Source organism: Perissodus microlepis, chromosome 2 (genome assembly GCF_051167445.1).
Source record: "Perissodus microlepis isolate ML-2025 ecotype Zambia chromosome 2, ASM5116744v1, whole genome shotgun sequence".
NCBI classification, from domain to species: domain Eukaryota; kingdom Metazoa; phylum Chordata; class Actinopteri; order Cichliformes; family Cichlidae; genus Perissodus; species Perissodus microlepis.
The window spans coordinates 9,563,694-9,584,878 of record NC_140462.1 but is presented as its reverse complement, the minus strand read 5'-3'; the positions used below and the strand labels follow the sequence as shown (position 1 = coordinate 9,584,878).

Below are 21,185 nucleotides of genomic sequence, written 5' to 3'. Positions count from 1 at the left end.
CTTGTTTGACTTGCAAGATGCAACACTGGTAGATCCCTTGTAAATGTTTCATATGTTAGTGTTAAGTGGCTTAATTGAAAACAACACAAACATTCCTCTGACAATGGTCGGGTACAAGGACTGGATTGAAAATCGCTAAAGAAGCAGCCACTTTCAAAAGAAAAACTTTGAAAGACCCACAGGAAGTCTGGTTCCTTAGAGACAAAATATAAAGTAATCAATGGGACTCCACAGGCTACTTTTTGATAAGTTAACCACTTCACTCAGTTTTCTGCTTAACCGAGTAACTGTTATCAAATGTTTAAACTCAGTATCTTGTGAGATTGTGTTTAGTGTGTTTACATCTTTAAGTCTTCAGAGAAATGTTGAATCCCTCTCTTATGAGCCTAAATCATTTATCCACAGATCGGTCTCATGGACATAATAAAAAAATAATGATCATAAAAAGGAGACCAGCACTGCGTGGGTTTTCACTAGGATAAACCTGGTATGACTGTGCTTGGCTTTGGTCCTTGTCAGTGAGCAGATTGTGATTGCACAGCAAAATTATGAAAGAAAAGGATGAAATCAATTCTTTAGTAGTTTAATAACCTAATGTAGATGACTAAGGTTGTATTGTGCGCCACTGTTGGTTAACTAGGAGGAGCACCATGGGCCACATTTTGAAGCTAAAACTACAGATTTATCAGAGTGACTCTGGCCCTTTAAGAGCCAGTCTTGTTCATCAGCGGTGGTGTTGGTGGTGATAGAGAGCAGAGCAGTCTGGAGCTACACACTGCAGAGCACGTCTCCAGCTGCTGTTAGCCTACCTGACGGCACAGCAGCCTCCTGGCTCTCATCACAGCTCGTCCTGGAGGGGAATGGGGGCCACCTAGCCCGCTTACTAGCCGACTAGATTTCCTAGAAGCTGGGGGAAAAGCCTCGAAGGCTGGCGGTCCAGCAAGATGGTATCCTGGATTATCTCGAGGATAGTTGTGTGAGTATGGGCAGGGCTGAATCTATTTTTTTTTTAATTCTTAAACACCATAACGGCTCCTTTCATCAGCTGTGTGATGCTGAACGCCGACTAGCTAGGCTGTCCGTTTCTTGTCCTTTTTATACATACAGTTCACATGTAGGGGAAAAATAAATACATTAGATATCCTGGCATTCAGACAGGGGCGTTTAAAGCTCCTGTGTTCAATAACCACCGCCGTTTCTTTAATCAGCACAATGATGCAGCACAATCTGCATCCAGCGCTTGCTAGCCGCTCGTAGCTAACGCGGGCTGGCTAGTCAGTAACTGTAACCACCTGACAGATAATGTGTTGGCAGGGAAAGTGCAGCCTGTTTAACATGCCAGCCTCGCTGCACACAAGTAAACAGACTCCGAGCTGCCAGCCACTGCTTTTTACTTTTAAATAGCCCTCTGTGAATGTAACTAGGCTCCGTACCAACACGAGTTGGTAAAATGTGGTGCAAGGCTAAAGAAGCCCAACAGCCCAGCCAGGGATGTGTGTCCATCCATTCATATGCCACCAGCAGTGGGGCATAATAAGACGGACAAGCGGTATCAGCAGATCACTTCTAGGCCTCCACCTGAACACGCCACATCCACACTGTGTGGATGACTCAACTAAAGCCAGCTGTCATTATCTTGATCCATTATGCAGACACTTCACAGTGCTGCACTGGTGCTGTCCCATCTCTAGTGAAATGTCCAGATACTGTGTGCTCATCAACTGCTAACCTTAAAGTCGAACATCATGATGCCTTTGGAAGGCCCAGGTGTAGAAATGATGCTTCATCCCTATAAATGTTCTGCTTTTCCTTGATTACATAAGCAAACTGTTACTGTTATTGGCTTCCAGCTGCCTGCATCTTCCACTTCACTACACCTCAGGTAGTCATGTGTCTACTGAAGGCAAACAATGTGACTTGAATATGCATCATAACGCCCGCTGATTATCCAGCACACAAGATTAGTCATTTCTTGTCTTTGTGCTTTAAATGTGCAGCTGGCCCAGTTTTTAAAGGGTGGCCAGTCTGTTTCTTTTCTGCTGTCTGTTTTTACAGCTAGTTTATTAGTCTAACCTAAAGAAGTGAACACTAAAATATTTCCTAGACTGAACAAGAGGACGGAGTGACCGTAAGGTCAGTAGTGGGCTTTCAATGAGGACACAAAGAGGCACAGGGCGTCTGCTCTGGGAGCCCGCTGGCTTGGAGGCCTGCTACGAGTCATGTCGGCTCACTGTACGGAGCAGCACACATCACTGAGCAGCGTAGTCGAACAGTGGGACAGAAGACCTACTTAAGGAAGGGAAAAAAATAGATGCTAGGCTACCTCTGTAATTGGCATTCAACCTTTATTTACATTAAGGGTTTAAATCCAGCTATTGGTTTGCACTGTAGGCACACTTGCACGGCCCTTCTGATCTGTGCTCTCCCTGCTGTTGCCTCACTCAGTGTTCAGTATCCTGTCAAATCAGCACAAATCAGCACAGTGGCAGAGGATGCGATCAAATGCACATCAAAAACAAGGCTGTGTTTGCACAATGTCCCAGTGTGCACGTGTTCTAACACATGGTGACCCACCCCTGGTGGAAACTGTGTGTTTTTCCATTTTAGCTCACTGCAGTCTTCCTGACTCCATTACATTGTTTCTACTCATTATCAGGCCACTTTGTTTTGACAAGTCACTGCCCAGCACTTTTTTTCGTGGCATCAACATGCGGATTAAAACCACATAGACACTCACTTTGCTCAAGTACATGTCGCCCTTTTGTGTTTCACAGAAGCTCAGAGCAGATGTGGCTGCTGTGTGGGAGTGGGTTTGTGAGGTGTCAGAGTCATCACCCAGAGGCCATGTTCTCTAGCTGAAGCCCCTTCCTCTGACCCAGTCTTGTCTGCTTTTTTGCAGCCTTGCCTTTGGGACGCTCTACCCGGCGTACTCCTCGTATAAGGCCGTCAAAACGAAGAATGTGAAGGAATATGTGAGTATAACCCCTGGTTACTAAACTTCAGCAAACCATTTTTGAGCTCTGTCTGCTCTGTTTGACTTTTAGGGTGTTTTGCCCTGAGCACCTGCCAGCTATTTCTCCTCTAATGTGTTGAGAATCAACATGAAGCTCACTGATCAAATTTAGGCCAGAGAAATGCTCTGTTTCATCACAGCAAGCTTATTAATTACTTGGAGTAATTTCTGTTGTCATGTTTCCTGCAATGCCCGTTCCGTTTCTTTGGCCGTTATCATTTGAAGACTAACAAAAATAGGACTCATGCTTAATGATCGGGGTGTTCCAGACAAGGCCAGAGGCATGGGATTGCAGTTTAACTAGGACACACCAGCCTTCATAAAAGAAGGGCGTTTATGCACCATAAAAACACTAAAAGACGGAACAAATCCTGCACTTTGGATTCTTCCTGATTCTTTTTCCGTTCTGCGTAGATCTTTATGAAGTTCTGATTTATAAACCTGAAGCATTTATTGTGACAGGACCTTAAAATGTGGGACTTAGTTCAGGGTATTTTAACGCTACCCTTGCAAACATTATATGAATTTACTTGCAGCTCCTGATAATTGCAGGGTCATGTTGTGCACTGTATTGTGAGAGCCCATCGGGATGAATTGGACTGAGCACTAGACAAGTAGCTGGTTGTTAAAGACAATAAAAGGTTGTCTTTAAAGGTTAAAGCAAATCCTATAATTCGTGTTAGAATAATTAGATGATGTCCCAAAGGGCTTCTTTGGCTATCTGCAATGTTTGGCTTCCTTATTTTCCAAGTGCTTTCAAGTTGAGATCAGGTGACTGTGGATGAAAGTCCGTGACAGTCGACACTCTTCAGTCTTCTTTTTGGTCTAGTCGTAGTTCTTGCAAAGAGATGTGGTTGGGTGATTTAGTCAGCTGCTGTAGGAGTCTTTCTAAAAAAAAGAGCACCAACTGAAGGGTTTAGCATGTTAAGCACAGAGTGCACTTGGGTAAAGTTGATGCAGTGGAGGCAAAACCACCCCACAAACATAATCCCACAAACATGTTTCAGTGTCTGTTTGATCTACATCTACAAATCTTATCTTTTGTAATCTATGAGCTAGGGCAACAGTGACAGAAAAGAAAGGGGGGGGGGTGCAAATGCACAGGAGTTAACTGGAGAAACAAGAGGAAGACTAGATCACAGCCTAACAAAGATGCAGGGAGGAAATCCAGATTAGGAAAATACTCAAATCTCCATGCAGTCTCTCTCATGGATGCTGATGGGTCTCTTCAAGGGTTGGATAGAAATACATTAGCAAGCTTTGCTCTGACCTCACCTCTCTCCGATGGAAACAGGAACACAATCTTCGGCAATTTCATACCCCTATCAGATGGATGCATTATGATCGTGTTCATCACTTGCTGGAAAATACAAATCAAAACAAAACAGGTGCTGCAGCTTCAGAGTGTGGTTGGAAAATCTGCGTCAGTGCAGAGTTAGTGCTGGAGAGCTTTACAGCCCACTTTCACAGCACTCGACATAGTGGACTCTCCATGCAAACACACAAGAGGAGTGAACAGTGTATGTGAGTAGAGGTGTTATTGGGGTTGTTGGAATTTGTCCTAAATTCACACTAGGAAGAGGGAAAATAAGGCGCAGGGGAACTCAGTCGAGACAGAGAATGGGTTTGCAAAAGAATGCAGAAAGCCCTGAAAACATTCAGAATGAAGTGGGGGTGGTGGGGAGACTAAGATTACAACAATAAACCAGGAAGAAACACTGGAGCATGAAACTGTTTTTACTTTTCAAAATGATTCAAAATTTCAAATCTTCAAACATTCTAATTTTTTTTTCATTTTTTCTTCATCATTTTAGACCCCAGAATGTATTTTGTTTTAATAATTAAACATTATTCATTATTTATTTATTTATTTATTTATTTCACAATTGCAAATGATTCAGACCTCTAAAAATTGCCATATTTTTAAATGGATGTCTGTGCTGGATCCAGCACTGAATAACAGACTGTATTGCATTGCTCAAAATAATTCAGGGGCACAAGTTTAACTCATAAACATGATGTGCTCTCCTGGAGGAGCTTTGAACATGAATGTACCTTTTCATGCTATAATTGGTGACAACGAGTGTAGCAAAAAGCAAAGCTGGACACTGATCAGTCAGGAGAGGATGCTAGACTGTTGTCTGTATCCAGGTGGTCTTGTTGTTGCCTCTCCTGTGGGCCCGTTGAAAGCACCTGCACCTGACTCACAATGGTTTAAGCTTCCTAAATGGACAGATTGATATCCCTGAAGTTTAACTGACTTTTTTTAAAAGAAACATATAATGATGAGATTCCACGTGAATGATTTGCTTTGGTTTAAAGTGAAATAAAGGTTCCCTGTAAAGGGCTCAGTCAGTCTATTGGATGTTTGGACTAAAATCCAAAGGATGAAGATTGTATGAAACTGCCCAACCCTTTAATGCTGTAATGTTTCATCGTTCGGAAAGTGCCTGGGTTTTTGATCACTGTGGATATTTTTAAACACAGCTGATTGGGGCTCTTCCTGATTACTTCATCACTGCATGAGAGAGAGAGGTGGGGAGATGGCAGCACTCTGGCCCTCAGCCTAGATTTGCACTGGAGAACAGTCTCCTCCTGGCTGGTTACTATGGCAACCCACCCTCTCAGTCGCTGCTCAGGCAGACGGCCACAGAAGGAGCGAATATGGGGCGGGGAAGTGTGAGAGGGGGAGAGAAGGGAGACGCCATTTTTAGAGCTGCTCTCATCCCCGTTCTTCTCTTGTTTGGCTCATTTCTAACGAGCTGAATGATTCGCCGTTTGGTGCATTCTCGCAGCTGCGTGCCCGCGGCCTGTTAATGCCTTTAAATGCACCATTACCACTCAGAGCTGTTCTTATGTTGAATGTATCAGTGTATTTGATAACTATAGCTAATATCAGATAAATCATCAAAGTTAATTTGCCTGTAAATGACCAGTTTAGAAGATGACTCGCATCTCTCTTTGTCTCAGATGTGCCCATGCATAGTGATGTGATGCGAATGGACTGAAGCATGTGTCCCATTTCTGTGTAGGGATGTCTGTGTGCGTAACCTCTGTTTAGTGCCACGTGTCTCAGCACATGCGAACTGGATGCTGTGGGTTTTCGTGTGCTATTTTTAATCATGTTCTCTCCCTTCACCTTTTTGTGTGTGTGTGTGTGTGTGCGCCCAGGTGAAGTGGATGATGTACTGGATAGTGTTTGCATTGTTCAGCACAGCAGAAACAGTCACAGACCTGCTCCTATCATGGTGAGTCGGGAGCTGCTTGTGATTGTAACCCTCTTTCTTCACGCGCTTATAATAAATGAACCACTTGTAAAATAAAAAATCAATAGATGCTTTAATGTTCTGCTGCTGATTTTTAATACAATAATCTCTTGAAGGATCTTTTTTGCTTTCTTTTCCTACTTTAGCATCCTAATCTATACACCACTCATGCATACCTTTTGCTCAGTGTGTTGTTTCCTTTGCGTCTCTGCCGATTGATTAACTCTGTGTTTAATTATCCAGGTTTCCATTTTACTTTGAGCTAAAGATTGCGTTTGTGATCTGGCTGCTGTCTCCGTACACCAAGGGCTCCAGTGTCCTCTACCGCAAGTTTGTCCACCCCACCCTGTCAAATAAAGAGAAGGTAAAAAGAAAAAGCCCATCAAGTCATGAGAGACAGGGCAGCTGTGGCTACAACTGTAGCTTGCCTCCACCAGTGTGTGAATGTGTGTGTGAATGGGTGGATGACTGGGTGTGTAAAGCGCTTTGGGGTCCCTAGGCGGGACTAGTAAAAGCGCTATACAAATACAGGCCATTTACCATTTACCATCAAAATCTGATGTGAAGTCCACACTGAAATGATATGACTCTTTGTCCTGATGACTCAAAGTGTCGTCTCTAACTCCTCCCTGTGTACTGTCCTTTGTGCTGCAGGAGATAGATGAGTACATCGCACAGGCCAAAGACAGAAGTTATGAGACCATGATGAAGTTTGGAAAACGGGGTCTCAACCTGGCTGCTAATGCTGCCGTCACTGCAGCCACCAAGGTGACTGTGTTTAAATGTTAACGTTTGCTCTGTCTTCAAGTATCTTCAAAGTAGATCATGGCTAACACCTGTTCAGTTAATATTTTATGTGTTTATTTACTTGTTAACGTTATTACAAAGTCCCCACATAGATGCCTCTGCTTTTCTGTTTGCATGTGAAATACAAACCCCGGCCAAATGGTAAATAATGTTGTTATTAACTCACTTGTACAGCTAGAAGAGAGGACTGAGATGACTGTCAGTAGTTGAGCTTCCTCTAACGATTAGTCTCATAATTAAGTGGGCTCCGAATTTATTTTCTAAATGAGTTTTTAGTTTTAAATAGCTCTACATATCATTATTAGCACTTTGACCTTCAGATCAATGTATAGATCTTGAAGGAGAGGTCAGAGGTTGTGACATGATATTTGAAATCTTTTTATTTGTTGACTATACACAACACATTTGTAAGAATCACAGTTTCTAAGGTTTAAGGCTTTTTTGTTGGTTTTCAACCAATAAATAACTAGGATGACCTTTCATGGTGGATGTGCATTTTATGTGACCAGGTGACTGGACTAAATAACTTTTTCTGACTTTCGTCAGATTAGCTGTGCAACTGTAATAGTGAAGCGTGCTATTAGATACTGAACAGTTGTTCTTGTAAGCTGCAAAACAGGAAGTTGGCACTACTAAATCATTCTGTACTAAAGGCTTATAGCTGCTGCAGACACTTGTTCTATATTTATAGTAAAGCTTGTTGTTTGTTCCTTAATACAAAATTCCATATTAGTTAAACATGCACTCTTTAACATTTGTCATTTGTCACAGGATCACAGATCGCATTTATCAATGTCCTCAAGTATCCAAACACATTTGTTTGTAAAGGCAAATATTGTCCGTGCAGCTGCTTTTTATTAGAGCTCCACTTGGAATTTATTTTCATATTGATTACCCTGTTGATTATTCTGTTTAGTAAGTTAAATAATTGTAGCCAAAATTGGTCATCTCACTTTCCCAGAATGCAAAGTGGGGTCTTCCAAATATTAATCAGCTTCACCACATAATCATTGGCAGATTTTTAAAAAATGAACTTTTGAAAACTGTTTTCCTCTGAGCTCTGAGTAATGGTGGTTTTGCATATCTAATATGCCTGTTTTTGTTCCTGCTGTGACGCCCAGGGGCAGGGCGTGTTGTCAGACAAGCTGCGGAGTTTCAGCATGCAGGACCTCACTCTCATCAACGCTGATGACGAGCTGGCTCTGCACACTCCCGATGCCCGCATGAGACGGGACCCCATGGATGAGATGAGCTCGGGCGCGAGCACGCTACCCCGGGCCAAGAGCACCGCTGCACGGCAGAGTAAGGCTGCACAACACGCATCTCGAACACGACATCAGCAGCAGCTTCACGTAGAGAAACACGGAGTCGTACACAAGTGCATGAATACACACAAGCTGTGTTTGCAGGACTGGGACTACTTCGGCCAAGTGGAGTCATGTGATTTAAAGCACTGCAGGGTGGGAAGGGGAAAGAAGGGTGGCTGAGGGAGGCAGTGCAAAGAGGATCGAGCCGGGGTGAAAACATGTGATTCCAGTGGGAGGGGAGGCTTGGAAGGAGGTCTCTTTGTGTCTCGCTGCACTGCCGGCTGGCTAACTGTGTGGGTACAAGCTGTGAGCTGAATACAGAGAGACACTGAAACAATGAAGTCACGGGGCGAGTGGTGCATTTTAATATGTACAATGCATTTTTTTTTTCTTTTTGCTCATTTACACATGACTTCTAAAACCAGATTGAAAACAGCTGAAACAAAACATTGAAGTCACAGTAAAACTGAAATCTGCAGTGGCGTTAGTAAATGAGTAGACCGTAACTTTTATGAACTAGCAAGTTCAAAATTATTTATTTTGGATTACTTTTCTTTTTTTTTTTTTTTTTAATTCTATATGATCTAAAGTTGCTGTTTGGGATTTTTCTAATTTTACTCAATAAAACACTTTTTCTATTCTAGATGTCACACAAACAGTTTAGTTTCCTTCCTAATTTAACATTTGCAAAGAAAACTTTGTAATCTAATGGACCAGTTCTTCTGATTTTATGTCTCCCAAAAGCAAAGGATAAAAATGATTTCACAAGCTAATTTGAGTCTCTGGAAAACGGGCAAATGAAAACAACAAAACAAAAAAACAAACACTTAAAAAGATGGAAGTGACTCCTTTTTTTTTTTTCTCTTTATTTTAAAACTGGTGGCTGTATATTATTAAAAAAAATAGATAAATTGAAGTGTCCACTAGGTGGCGCCAAAGGCTCTCTGTGATGATGCACTGGTTCAAGGCTACACCAAATAAAGCTGCAAATTAAGCAGTACTGTGGCAGCAGTAAAATGCAGAGGTGTGATGTTTGGTGTCTCTCAGATCATGTGGTGATGTCACTCTGAACACTCAGCTACTCTCACTGACTGTCCATCAATCTCTGTCCTGTCCTGCAGCTCGCTCTGTGGCAGCCGCGTCCCTTATTGATGACACATCGTCCCAACACAGCTCTGACCTGTCAGACACAAGGACCGAACACTCTGATGAGGATGTGGGAGATAAAGGGCACAAACGCAGTACCAGTGTCAAGGCAACCAAGAAGCCTGCTGCTGCTAAGACAGAGGTAGGGCACACACGCTTTGTAGATTTGTCAATCACAGGGCAATTTTCTTAAATTGTATATATACAATATTACAACAGTCACTAGCCACTTTAAGTGCACCTTCAAATGCTCATTACCCAGCAACTGCATTTAGCCATGTAGACATGGTCAAGATGACCTGCTGAAGTTCAAACTGAGCATCAGAATGAGGGAAAATGTTGTTTAAGTGACTTTGAAAGTGATTTGTTTGTTTGTTGGTGCCAGATGGGTTGGTCAGAGTATTTCGGACTGCTGAGGTTCTCCCACACATTCATCTCTAAGGTTTACAGAGACTGGTCTGAAAAAGAGAAAATATCCAGGGGCCCTACAGTCACCCGATCTTAGTCCTATAGAGCGTCTTTGGGATGTGGGGGAATGGGTGTGGACAGAAATCTTCCAGCACCTTGTTGAATCTGTGCGTTGAAGAATTCTGAAGACAGACGAGGCCCCAGCCCTGTACTAGCAAGGTGTACCTAATAATCTGACCAATAAGTGTAGCATTGTCAGTATTTCCTAATATTTTTTTTCTTCCTCAACAATTAACCTACTTTAATTTGGTAATTGTAATATATGTATTTCATTACTAATAACACAGTTCATTTCCAATAAAACGGTGATAAATGATTTCATGTTGCACACATCACCTCTTGACCTACATTTAGTTCTGACCCACAGATTACATGTATGCTTTCACAAGCAATTAAGTGGCCTGTGAGTTCATATAATCATACCTGTAATTACACAGGCAAGTGATACTACCTGCACCAACTGTATATACATCAAATGTTCCTGTGGTGTTTTGCAGCATCAACAGTTCACTCAGAAATGGCACGCTGCTCTTTATGGACACTTTGTTTTCACTGTTTACACAGATTAAACATGCTTTGAGCAGCAGTTACAATGCAACTAATAACTCGTACTCTTGTTAGTGAAACCACTCATTTTACCAGTCTTTGATTGATCAGCTTTAGTAATCTCTCTCTTTATTTTCTTCTTCTGCGGCCAGACTCAAACCAAGACAGTGAAAAAGCCGGTGAAGAAGAAGACGACAACTAATAACGCAGAGACGCCACCATGAGTCCTGCAGCCCACACATGCACTGGCCTCCACTCGCTCCACCCACAGCCTGCAGTCCCTTCCTCCCGTTTGGTGTCCACATAAGCGCACATATACACTTTACTTACATACATTCATTTTAAATACAGTTCTTTTAAAGTTACAGGCCCTTGTTTATGAAGAGAATTTAGCTGAGATTTAACTGAGACTTTTTTTTTTTTTCTTTTTAATTTCACACAGGCCACAGTCTTCAGCTAATCTTGACCTGACCATTGTGGTAGAAATCTTCCAAAGTTTGTCTTTTGAAGCACTGAAAACTGGAACTCTGGGCTCTCAGTATTTTGCCATCATTTTAAACTAAGGAGAAAAAGGCAAAATCTCCTTTGAGGCCTACATTAATTAATGAGTGGATGAGTGTGTCCATCCTTACTGCTGTTAAGCTCAGCACACCTGTCACTCAGGACCAGCCTGTCTTCACTCTTTTACAGCAGTGAATCCTGTCTTTGTTTAATGTTGAACTAATTCATTTTTTTTTTTTTTTTTTTTTTTTTTGCGTCCAAAGTTTCAATGTTAGCTTGTCCTCAGCCTGTTTCCTCTGAGTGAGTCTGGCTTTGCCACGTTCAGGTCTCACTCTTTCACGTCACACACAGTGCTGATGATGAATTATTTGTTCAGTGCTGGTTTTGTGATCCTCGATCTGGATGCTACTCTGAGGTCATATGTAACTATGATCTGTGATATTAGTAATTAATATGATCAGCTGTGCTCAGCTGGATCTGTGAAGGCAATGCTGCCAATGAGTGATGACTTTCATGCTGGTGTTTTTGAGCTAACTTATCCACTTTCACTACAAAGGTGATGTTTGTATATCATTTCCTTTCAACATTACACAGTGACTCAGTACCTCTGTATTTTCTTTTACTCCTTTTATCCAGCTGTGTGGTGACACTTGACCTGATAAATAGCATTACTGCACACTGGAAGCTTGGATGGACTATAGAAATATTTGAATAGTGACACAAATAAAACTACTGCGAGTGATCATTTTAGTCTCAGATATGGAGGGAGAGTGAGAGCAGGCTGTGGGTGTTTCTAAAGTTACTGGACTTCTGGTTGTCAGCCACTGCGTTAGGTATACTGAGTACACGAGAGCATGAGAGGAGGTCAGTGCTCATTACTGCTGTCAGCAGTGTGACTCTTGAACCAGTAGGGGGAGCCAAAGCCCACCTCCACTGTTAGCTGAAGTTGCTGAACCACATGTAAACACCAACATGTAAATAGTAACCTTGACTGTATATACAGTATGAGCTTGCTTGCCTTATTCATTCTCTGGGCTTAAATCAGTTTTTAATCATTTCTGTGTATTTTTCATTCTTAGTCTTGACAAATCACACGTTCTGACTGAGACCAGAGGAACCTCAGACTTTCAGTAAAGACTTCTGGTAGTAGAAGTGATTATTGAATTTTAAATTAACATGTTTACTTTTCTCCTTGAGACATTTAACTCCATCTCAGTGTAGGGAATCGGCTTGTAAATTTACATTTTATTTTTGGTATTTTAGGGCCAAAAGTTGGAAACAAAACTTTTTTTTTCTTCTCCTTAATTTAATGTTTACACTGAATAAAAACACATCACATACTGAAAAGACATTTTGTGTTATGAAGAGAACGTTCTTCATTTTTATCTTGTGTCATTTTGAGATATTTATTGCTGATTATTTTGAGTTTAAAATCAGTATTATATACAGGGACGTTCATTTGTATCTTGTTTGTGTCAGTTATCAAAGCTCCACATCAAAGAGGATAATTTCATGTGCCGGCACAGTGGTACCTAACAAGGTCATGTAATGGTTAATAAAATACTAATAAAGAACATTACATTTGTCTGTTTCTGTTGATTTTTGTGCAGCTCAAAGCACAACAGCCACTAAGTGGGAGTAGCACAATTGTTTCTAGTAATGGCAAAGCCTCTCAGACCTCACTGAAGAAAGACAAACTGATTTTGATGGGGTAGGGTTGTAAAAAATATGTAAACTGTATTTTAACTGTGCTTTCAGAAATGATATTCCCCTAATATCTCATCATTATTCATTCATTTCAAAGTCTGCTAGCTCACTCTGGAGCCTCACCCTGTCTCTTGATATAGTTAGTCATCATCTAACCCACATGATGATTCTGTAAACAGAGAGATGATATACACTTTATTATCCGTTTCATCAACAAACTGAGTTTATTTATATAACTTCTATTCACAACAGCGGTCTTAAGACACTGTATATTGTAAGGCAGACCCAGCAATGTTAAGGAGAACATCAGCAATCAGAAAATCTCCTGTGAGCAAGAGATGACAGGAAGGAAGAACTCCCTTTTAACAGGGAGAGATCTCCATCAGAATGAGATTTAGGGAGGAGCAGCCATCTACTTCTACTGGTTGGGTGTTTGTTGTTTTTGTGAAGAGACTATAATGTCTCTTATGGTTGTATAAATCTACATATAAGATGACAAAGAGTTGTTGGAGTACAAAAATTTGAATAAAGAACAACTTCCTACAAGTAAGGGAGATGTGAGTCTTAGTAACAACAAATAAAAGTAAAAGTTCATGAACCAGCTACACAATGGGCTGTTATATTCCAGCTTCAAATGTCAATATTAACCAATATTAATGAACTAAATTCCTAAATGTTGATTCTGTTCATCCGGACGTAGCATTTTCAGTGGGAGAAACGTTTTGTCAATCATCTAAGTGGCTTCTTCAGTCTCAGCTGACTGCGGGACTCCATTGTGGACAATCACACCTGCTCCATTCCACCCTTGTGAAGCAGCAGAGTTCCTTCTCCCAGTAACTCATTCAACATTTCAGCCATAAAGAATAGTTCAGGAAATCATTATTGTTCTCTTTGTAAAAGTGTACAGTAACTCTTCATTATGTGGCAGGATAAATACAGCATCTCTCTCTCTATGTATAACTTTCTGTGAAACCATACAGTTGGGCTATAAGCAGGAAGAGGAAGGGTGAGGGTAATCCAGAGTAAGAACCCATGAAATATTTGCGTCACCTCTAACAGTTTCCCTGTAATATCGCTCAAAGATGAGAATGTTTGAAGTACAGTACTGTAATTTTGGAGTTTACTTTTCATTTTGTCTTAAACCGTACTGTGCAAAGAGCTGTTAGGCACAAGAGGAAGAGTGGGGGTAACCCAGATTAAGAATCCAGTGAAATACTTGCCTCACCTCTAAAAAGTAGTTTAAAAAAACTACTCAAGTAAAGTAGAGATAGAGTAGAGATACCTGAAAATATTACTTAAGTACAGTAGCGAAGTATTTGCATGCTGTTACTTCCCATCTCTGTTTACACTGAATAAAAAGACATCTCATGCTGAAAATATATCTTGTGTTAAGAGGATGTCACTCTGTGTTTTTATCTTGTGTCATTTTTACATATTGTCTTGTATACAGGGATGTTTATTTGTATCTTGTTAGTGCCAACTCTCAAAGCTCCATATCAAAAGAATAATTTCATGTGACAGCACAATGGTACCTAACAAAGTCTTGTAATGGTAATTAAAATACAATTTTTTGTGTTTCTCTGCATTGTGTCCATTATGGTTGAAAGCAAACTTTCTTTACAGAGCTCTGTGTACCTGTTAAATCTTTCTGAGCAGCCTCAGTTAAGAAAGACAGTATGAAAACTTCGCCCAAAAACTAGAATTTAAAAACTAGATTAAAACAAAACAAACAATCAAATAACACATATTTCACCCTCAAAGACAGCAAACTTTGGTAGCTGACTCTGGAGGTTCACGCTGTCTCTTGGTTTAATTTATTAGTGGATTCTTTTCTTTGTATCTTAAAATCTAACAGTGTTTTGTTCTCATCCATCTTTGTATCGTTGCTTTAATTGTGTAAGCAGGAAGATAGTGTACAATTTGTTGATGAGGAAAAAAATACCAGAGTTGGTTATCACAATTCTGTTTTATTTAATCATACAAATACAAATCTGAATTTAAAATATTTTTCTGTATTCATCTTTTAATTTTACTGGAGGAAGCTGGCGAAGCTGGATGAAGCTGCTGATTCCAGGTTGTGACTCTAGGTCCTGTGTAAAAAGATGATCTACTTTTTGGTTAAATTTTGTTGTAATATATTCTTTAACCAATGACACAAAACTATTGTTAACATTTTCTCTCCACAACTTCTTCAGAATAGGTTTAATGTTCTCTGATCGTAATGTGAAAGAATCAATTTTCTGATCTCCAAGCTCCAAGAAATCTTTACGCAGCTGAGTTGATCCTTCTGCCAGCTTCACTAGAGCTTTACAAACGTTAATTCTTTCATTGTCATCACCACATGGCAATTGCTTCAATATTCCATGGTTTTCTAAAATTGTATTTAAATTCTTATAATCCAGTTTGTAGGGAATGTTCTCATATTCCTCAACACAAGACTTGAAAGGACTCTTAGGATTCATGATGTCTTTAGATGAAAGCTCATTAAAGTAACGTGGTCCACAAAGTCCCCAAGGTATTGTGTATGTCAAAACTGTGATAGCATCATATTTTACATACCATTCACAAGCTTCAATTAAAATCAAAAACATACAACCCTTCATTTGATCATACCTTTCAAAACATGGGCTATAATATGAATTTAAAAAGATCCATTTAACTTTTTTATTATATTGTGCTGGAGATGTATTCATTATCCGTTTATTTATCTTTTTAAGTACAGATTGTTCACTATGTATTGGGTTTGTATTGTGATTTGTTCTTCGAAATTTTTTTGTTGGAATATATGGGTGAACCTCCTCAATAATCTCTACTGTATTATCTTCCATGCAGATAATGGCAAATGCAGATTGCCTGCATTTTTCTTTTGAAGTTTCTATGTATAATTCCCATGGTCTTTCTAAATACATATTTTCTACTCCTATTACTAGTTCTTTCTCTATTATAGCTGAGTACTTTTCCATTTTCTTCTTTCTAGTATGATTTGGGTCAGACGATGTATCCTCCTCCTGGTCATCTTCCCTGAATAAGGGGAAAAATCATTGTACAAAACATCCCCATATGCTGCACACAGCACAAAGAGCAGTGTAACTGCAAACTGCTAATATACTGAAGTGCTAACTTACTCTGTGTCAGATGAATCATTCACAATGTGGGCAGATTGTAATACTTACCCAGTAGTTGTATACTTGTTACAAAGTGAATAAACATCTTTTTTTAAGGGGGAGGGATCTATCATCTCATGCCTTGACGGGAATAAAATGTGAAATACAGATATTTAGAGATTAATTTAATTGTCACTTTTTCAAGGACGCATTGGTAACATATTGAAGTAAGAATACATTGCAAAACTATACATTGAAAAAGTAGTTAAAGTATTACTGTTAAAGGAGCAAGATAAAACAACATGAATGATAAAAACTGATAAATTCAAACATAATAAACGAATATCACACAATCAAGAATATAATAAAATAATTTAAGTTTCACTACAAAATTGATTCCTTCTCTTTTTACGTGTAGTTCTCCCAGTTTATCACATGAGCAGTTTTAGCTACAACATTTTGTTTTCATATGCTTACCTTTGTTGTTCAAATTCATTTAAGATGTTAGTTGAATGTATATTTTCAATATTTTTTGTTTCCAAAATCTTGTTTGTTTGGACCTCCTTTGTGGAAAAAAAAAGTTGACATAAAACAAATTGTACTATGTAATCTACCAGTTTGATCACAGAATTATTATTAACCAAGCAGATTTGCTAAATTTGGCTTAGTAAGCAATAACATATGAAGGAGAGACAACAACAGAGATGTACATTTACGTAGGTTAAAGTCATAAACAATATCTGATGTCAACATTATGTGGAATAACATGAATTTTGAAAAGCAAGAAGATTTATTGCTGCACTTACCAGAGGTATTCCTCCACCAGCTTCTTGGATACAAGGTTTACTTTCTGAAGTGAGCTTGTGTTTTTTACTCATTATAAATTTTGCTGATAGATCCCTCCCCCGCGCGTCGACTTTGTGAAGAACTTTTACTACTGTATAGTTTTTTATCTAAACCAAAATTAATATGAATATATTTCATTTAAATTTGTCAAGTAGATATTCTTTAGCCCAGGCTTTATATACTCTATCGTCCCTTCCCTTGGCCAATCAATTTGGAGAATCTGCTGCTGGAATGCTGTTTGTCAAGGCTGAAGGGTTGGGGCAACCAAGCAAGCACCAGTTTCTTGTTGATCTTTGCTAGGAAGTATTTATAGTGAAAATTAAGTAATTAACACAGCACAGAAAAGTATTGTTTCTTAAAATAGTTATTGTCACTGCACAACACTTCTTGTCCAGGTTTGCTCTGTGTTGCTGAGGGCATCTTTTATTTGTGCGCGTGCTAAGTACATTTGTTAACCAGTGTGGGAAGGCCAGTATAAGTAAAGGTGGCAAATCCGCTTAGACCAGCATACAAACTGCCATGGATTCTGGTGCTTTTGGAAAGCAAGAGAAAGTGCACACCTCAATATCTGTCTGTCACCTCAAAGAGACAGACAACAGCTCTACTTTTAAAATCAGACTTTACATTTTTGTTTTTAATAAAGCATGTAGTTAGATCAGCTGGATAAGGTGACCATGAATCCTCCCTTAGCTATGCTGCAAAATGCTTAGGCTGCAGGAGGCTTCCCATGATAATTTTCTTCTTTATGGTCCTTTTACACTCACTGTGTGTCTATACACCCTAAGCCACATTTGCAGCAGGTGGCTTCTTCTCTGTGAGCTTGGTTCTGCTGGAGGTTTCTTCTTGTTAAAAGGGAGTTTTTCATTCCTGCTGTTGCCAAGTGTCATTCTCTCCATTATTGTCCGGTCTTTACTTTAGAGTATAAAATGCCTTGAAGCAACTGATTTAGCACTACATACTGTAAAAAAGGTAATTAAATATTTTCTTGTAATAGATTACCAAATAATCTGAACATTTATTTTAAACTAAAACTGCCTGTTATTATTGTATTGCTTTATTTTTCATTCCAGTTTTACTTTTGATTTCTATTATTGTACACCCTGAGAGTCACACACATGAAAGCATACAAAGTCATGTTTGTAATATCTTTGCAGGCTTGACGCATTCACCAGGGATCTAACAATAGGTGGGTGTGCCAGGCTGAAGTGCAGAAATGCAGTCACTCCTGAAGTTGAGTATCATGTGATACTGTTTACCTGCCAAATAGTTTTTATGTGTTAATCTGTGAAAGTATCATGGTCCTGGGTCTTTTGACCAGTGTCTCAGGTTATTGTATTCTGCTTTACTTCCCTCAGTCTCGTCAGCTGTGTCTCCCTCCTGCCTCCCATTCCCTGATTGCCCTGTGTGTACTTAAGCCCTGTGTTTTCTGTTGTGCGTTGCTAGTTTGTCTGTGTGGTTCCCCTGCGTCTGTCTATGTCTCCCTGCAGCTCTGTTTGTGTCTCAAGGTTTCAGGTTTGTTTTGTTCTTAGTTTTCCAAGTTTCGGTTTTGTCAGTTCTGTTCTCGCCACCCTCGCCTTTTGTTGTATGTCATCCTCCTGAATAAAGCTCACTCACATCAGCATTGCCTGCATCTTGGGTCCATTAATAATTCCCACATGGCTTGCCTCGCAAACCGTGACAGAAAGCCTATAAAACACCACGTATTTACAAAATGAAAACACAACTGTTATGTCTTTTTTTGTTTAGTAATTCCATAATTGGTTCTGCAAAGGGTTAGCTGCTTGTCATTTGAGTTGTACTCTCAGGGCTCTGGGTCTGTGTCCCAGAATTTTGAGTTTATTTTGTATTTTTGATTTCTTATGTTATATTGGAAAAATGTTAAGTTCTTGTGTTGTTATTTTTAGTATGGGATTAGTTGAGTTTTAGTCTAGTTTATGTTTCACCTATGCCTCCTTATTTATGAGACACATGCAAAGTCAATCTTTGTAACAGGTTTGCAGACTTAATCACGTGTCTATGGGTACAACGTCACGTTGAACAGCAGGAATGCTTTTGTTTCTCTAACGTCAATAACAATGTTCACATGCACATTTTCAAAACAATCATAGGAGATACTGGGTGCAGCTGTAGCTCACTGACCAGCCTTTAAGACCATTTAACAATTTAACTGAATGTTTTTGTTTTTTTCAGATAGCATTCAAGACTCTGACACCAAAGACAAAACAAGCTCAGTAAAAGCAGCTGGAAATGAAATCCAGCGTGCCTCCGACATGACAGACACTGGTGTCTTTTTGTGGACAGCTTCAGTTTGTTTCAAAGTTCAGTATACACAATTACTGTTCCAAGATATTTGTAAGACTGAACATATTTCACTGTCTGAGTCTTATTTTTGTGACATCTTGTTTACGAGTTACATTTTATAAGCCAGTGATCAGATCATTTGTGCTAGAAATGTTTAGTTGAAATCAGTGCTCATCACACCATCCAACACTGGGTTGGTCTCATTGTCCTGGAGCTGAATGGCAATAACAAAGTCATCTGCATACTTTATAATGGCCCACTGCTCTGCTCTGACACTTACTTGTGCACAGGATAAATAAGTGTGAGAGCACAGATCCTTGTAGGGAGCTGCTGATGATCTTGATCGGACATAAGTCCATTTATATCAACTGTTTGAGTCCTGTCAGTTAAAAAGTCAAGAATCCAGAACACCACATTGTTCTTCATGTCAGATTGTCCTTTAAAAAAATAAATAAAAAATTGTAGTTTTTATTGATGATCTTGCAGAAATAATTTACATTAGGAGCAGTAGAACACTCCTGGAAAACGAAACCAACATTTAAATGCATAGTATTTGTCCATACACAATTTTGCTAAACATTGGAGGCAAACATTTATGACAAATAACTTCAATGCCTCAACGTTTTAGCACGATGTAAGTGGTAGCTCCGGAGTGTATTTCCCTAATTGTTTTTTTTAGAATAGAATGTTTATTTGGAATATTTGTTTGTTTTAAATAGTAAGCAAAGAAAAAGAAAACAAACAAACAAAAGAAACCAACAAACTGAACATTTGGACAAGTGGAAACAGTTGACCCAATCTTGATGGAATTTCCACCTTAGACTTGTTTTACTAGGTAAGATAAGTTATTTAGACAAAATAGCTTCTTAACTCTTTAATTGTACTGGGCCCATTTGAATACAGTTTATTAAATTTATCTCTTTGAAGCTCAATATACAGCTGGTTTGTGTTGAAGGATGAAGAAAAATCAACAAATAATAATTGAATACAAGTTTTTCCATAAGAGCTCTGTGGCACCCTACCCTCCACCATGTGGTGTACAAACTGCAGGGATTCCAAAAAATTTGCAATGGAATTTACACATGATATAAAAAATTTCGCATGTAGTAACCAGAGATGGGCAGTAACGCGTTACTTGTAACGCGTTACTGTAATCCGATTACTTTTTTCAAGTAACGAGTAAAGTAAGGGATTACTATTGCAAAAACGGTAATTAGATCACCGTTACTTTCCCGTAGGAACGCTGCGTTACTGCGTTACTAAAACCGTGATTTTTTTTGCAAGTGTCTCATGACAGTGAAGTAAGCGAGTGCGATGTTCGTGACAACAGCTGTGTGCAGATCAACAATGGATCATATATCGAGTGCGGGAGAGAGTATGAGCGTGCAGCGTTTAAAGCGTGGAAGTACTGACCTTACTTTGAGTTTGATTCCATAAAAAGTGACAAAAACATTAGCGTCCGTTGTGCATGGTAAGAAAACTTCTTTTTACAGCGAAAAAACCCCTAAACTTCCAAGCAAGCACCGAGTGCGCTATGACGTAATGGGAAATTCACAGAGAAACTCGCGGATTCTTCAACTGACCGCTGCGGCACACCTGCACCAGGGTAAACCTCCCCCTAACCCGCTCCTGCTTTACAGGTGAAAATAGAGCAACAGGACCGCTAGTCTTTGACTTTATTTATTTTCTGCTGTGTTTTACTTGCATCTATTTGAAAGACTGAGTGTAAACACAAAAAAAAAAACATTTTATGTGCTGGAATGTGCAGAAAATAGGATTAAATGTTAAACTAATTTCTTCCAGTCAGAGAATGGTGCATATAATTAAATTTTTGCTTGATGCATAAAGTTAAAAGATTAAAACTGATAAAACAAGTTAAAAAAAAAAGAGACTTTTCCATTTGATTACATTTTGTATGATGGATTATGCAGAAAAAGTAGAATTGGGCTGAAAGATCTATCGCTTCATCACCTAATCAGGTTGTAAATCGTGTTTTTAAAAAGTAACTAAGTAACTAAGTAATTAATTACTTTTGAAAATAAGTAATCAGTAAAGTAACTGGATTACTTTTTTGGGGAAGTAATCAGTAATTAGTTACTGATTACTTTTTTCAAGTAACTTGACCAACACTGGTAGTAACTAGTAGATTTAAGAAAAAATGTATTTTAGGCAC

At 39.3% G+C, this 21,185-nt stretch overlaps 2 protein-coding genes across 2 annotated transcripts; one reads left to right on the top strand and one right to left on the bottom strand.

The window, feature by feature from the left end:
- The first annotated feature begins 711 nt into the window (after window positions 1-711).
- reep2 (receptor accessory protein 2) lies at window positions 712-12,641 on the top strand. Its single transcript, XM_084944515.1, has 8 exons — window positions 712-976; window positions 2,900-2,972; window positions 6,185-6,261; window positions 6,523-6,643; window positions 6,934-7,047; window positions 8,208-8,388; window positions 9,515-9,681; window positions 10,706-12,641. Exons 1-8 carry the CDS (start codon window positions 945-947, stop codon window positions 10,775-10,777), a joined length of 837 nt encoding a protein of 278 aa, XP_084800641.1. The 5' UTR covers window positions 712-944; the 3' UTR covers window positions 10,778-12,641.
- A 949-nt stretch (window positions 12,642-13,590) lies between these two features.
- On the bottom strand, window positions 13,591-16,858 carry LOC146392268 (uncharacterized). Its single transcript, XM_084944501.1, has 4 exons — window positions 16,672-16,858; window positions 16,343-16,428; window positions 15,935-16,006; window positions 13,591-15,782 (listed from the first exon to the last, which is right to left on the bottom strand). Exons 1-4 carry the CDS (start codon window positions 16,741-16,743, stop codon window positions 14,759-14,761), a joined length of 1,254 nt encoding a protein of 417 aa, XP_084800627.1. The 5' UTR covers window positions 16,744-16,858; the 3' UTR covers window positions 13,591-14,758.
- Window positions 16,859-21,185: the final 4,327 nt, after the last annotated feature.

Coding starts and splice junctions, on each gene's coding strand:
- reep2 (XM_084944515.1), top strand. CDS start 945: ATGGTATCCTGGATTATCTCGAGGATAGTTGT. Junction 6,262..6,522: donor ACAGACCTGCTCCTATCATG/GTGAGTCGGGAG, acceptor TTAATTATCCAG/GTTTCCATTTTACTTTGAGC. Junction 7,048..8,207: donor CCGTCACTGCAGCCACCAAG/GTGACTGTGTTT, acceptor TGTGACGCCCAG/GGGCAGGGCGTGTTGTCAGA.
- LOC146392268 (XM_084944501.1), bottom strand. CDS start 16,743: ATGAGTAAAAAACACAAGCTCACTTCAGAAAGTAAACCTTGTATCCAA. Junction 16,007..16,342: donor AATGAATTTGAACAACAAAG/GTAAGCATATGA, acceptor ATTCCCGTCAAG/GCATGAGATGATAGATCCCT. Junction 15,783..15,934: donor AACAAGTATACAACTACTGG/GTAAGTATTACA, acceptor CCCCTTATTCAG/GGAAGATGACCAGGAGGAGG.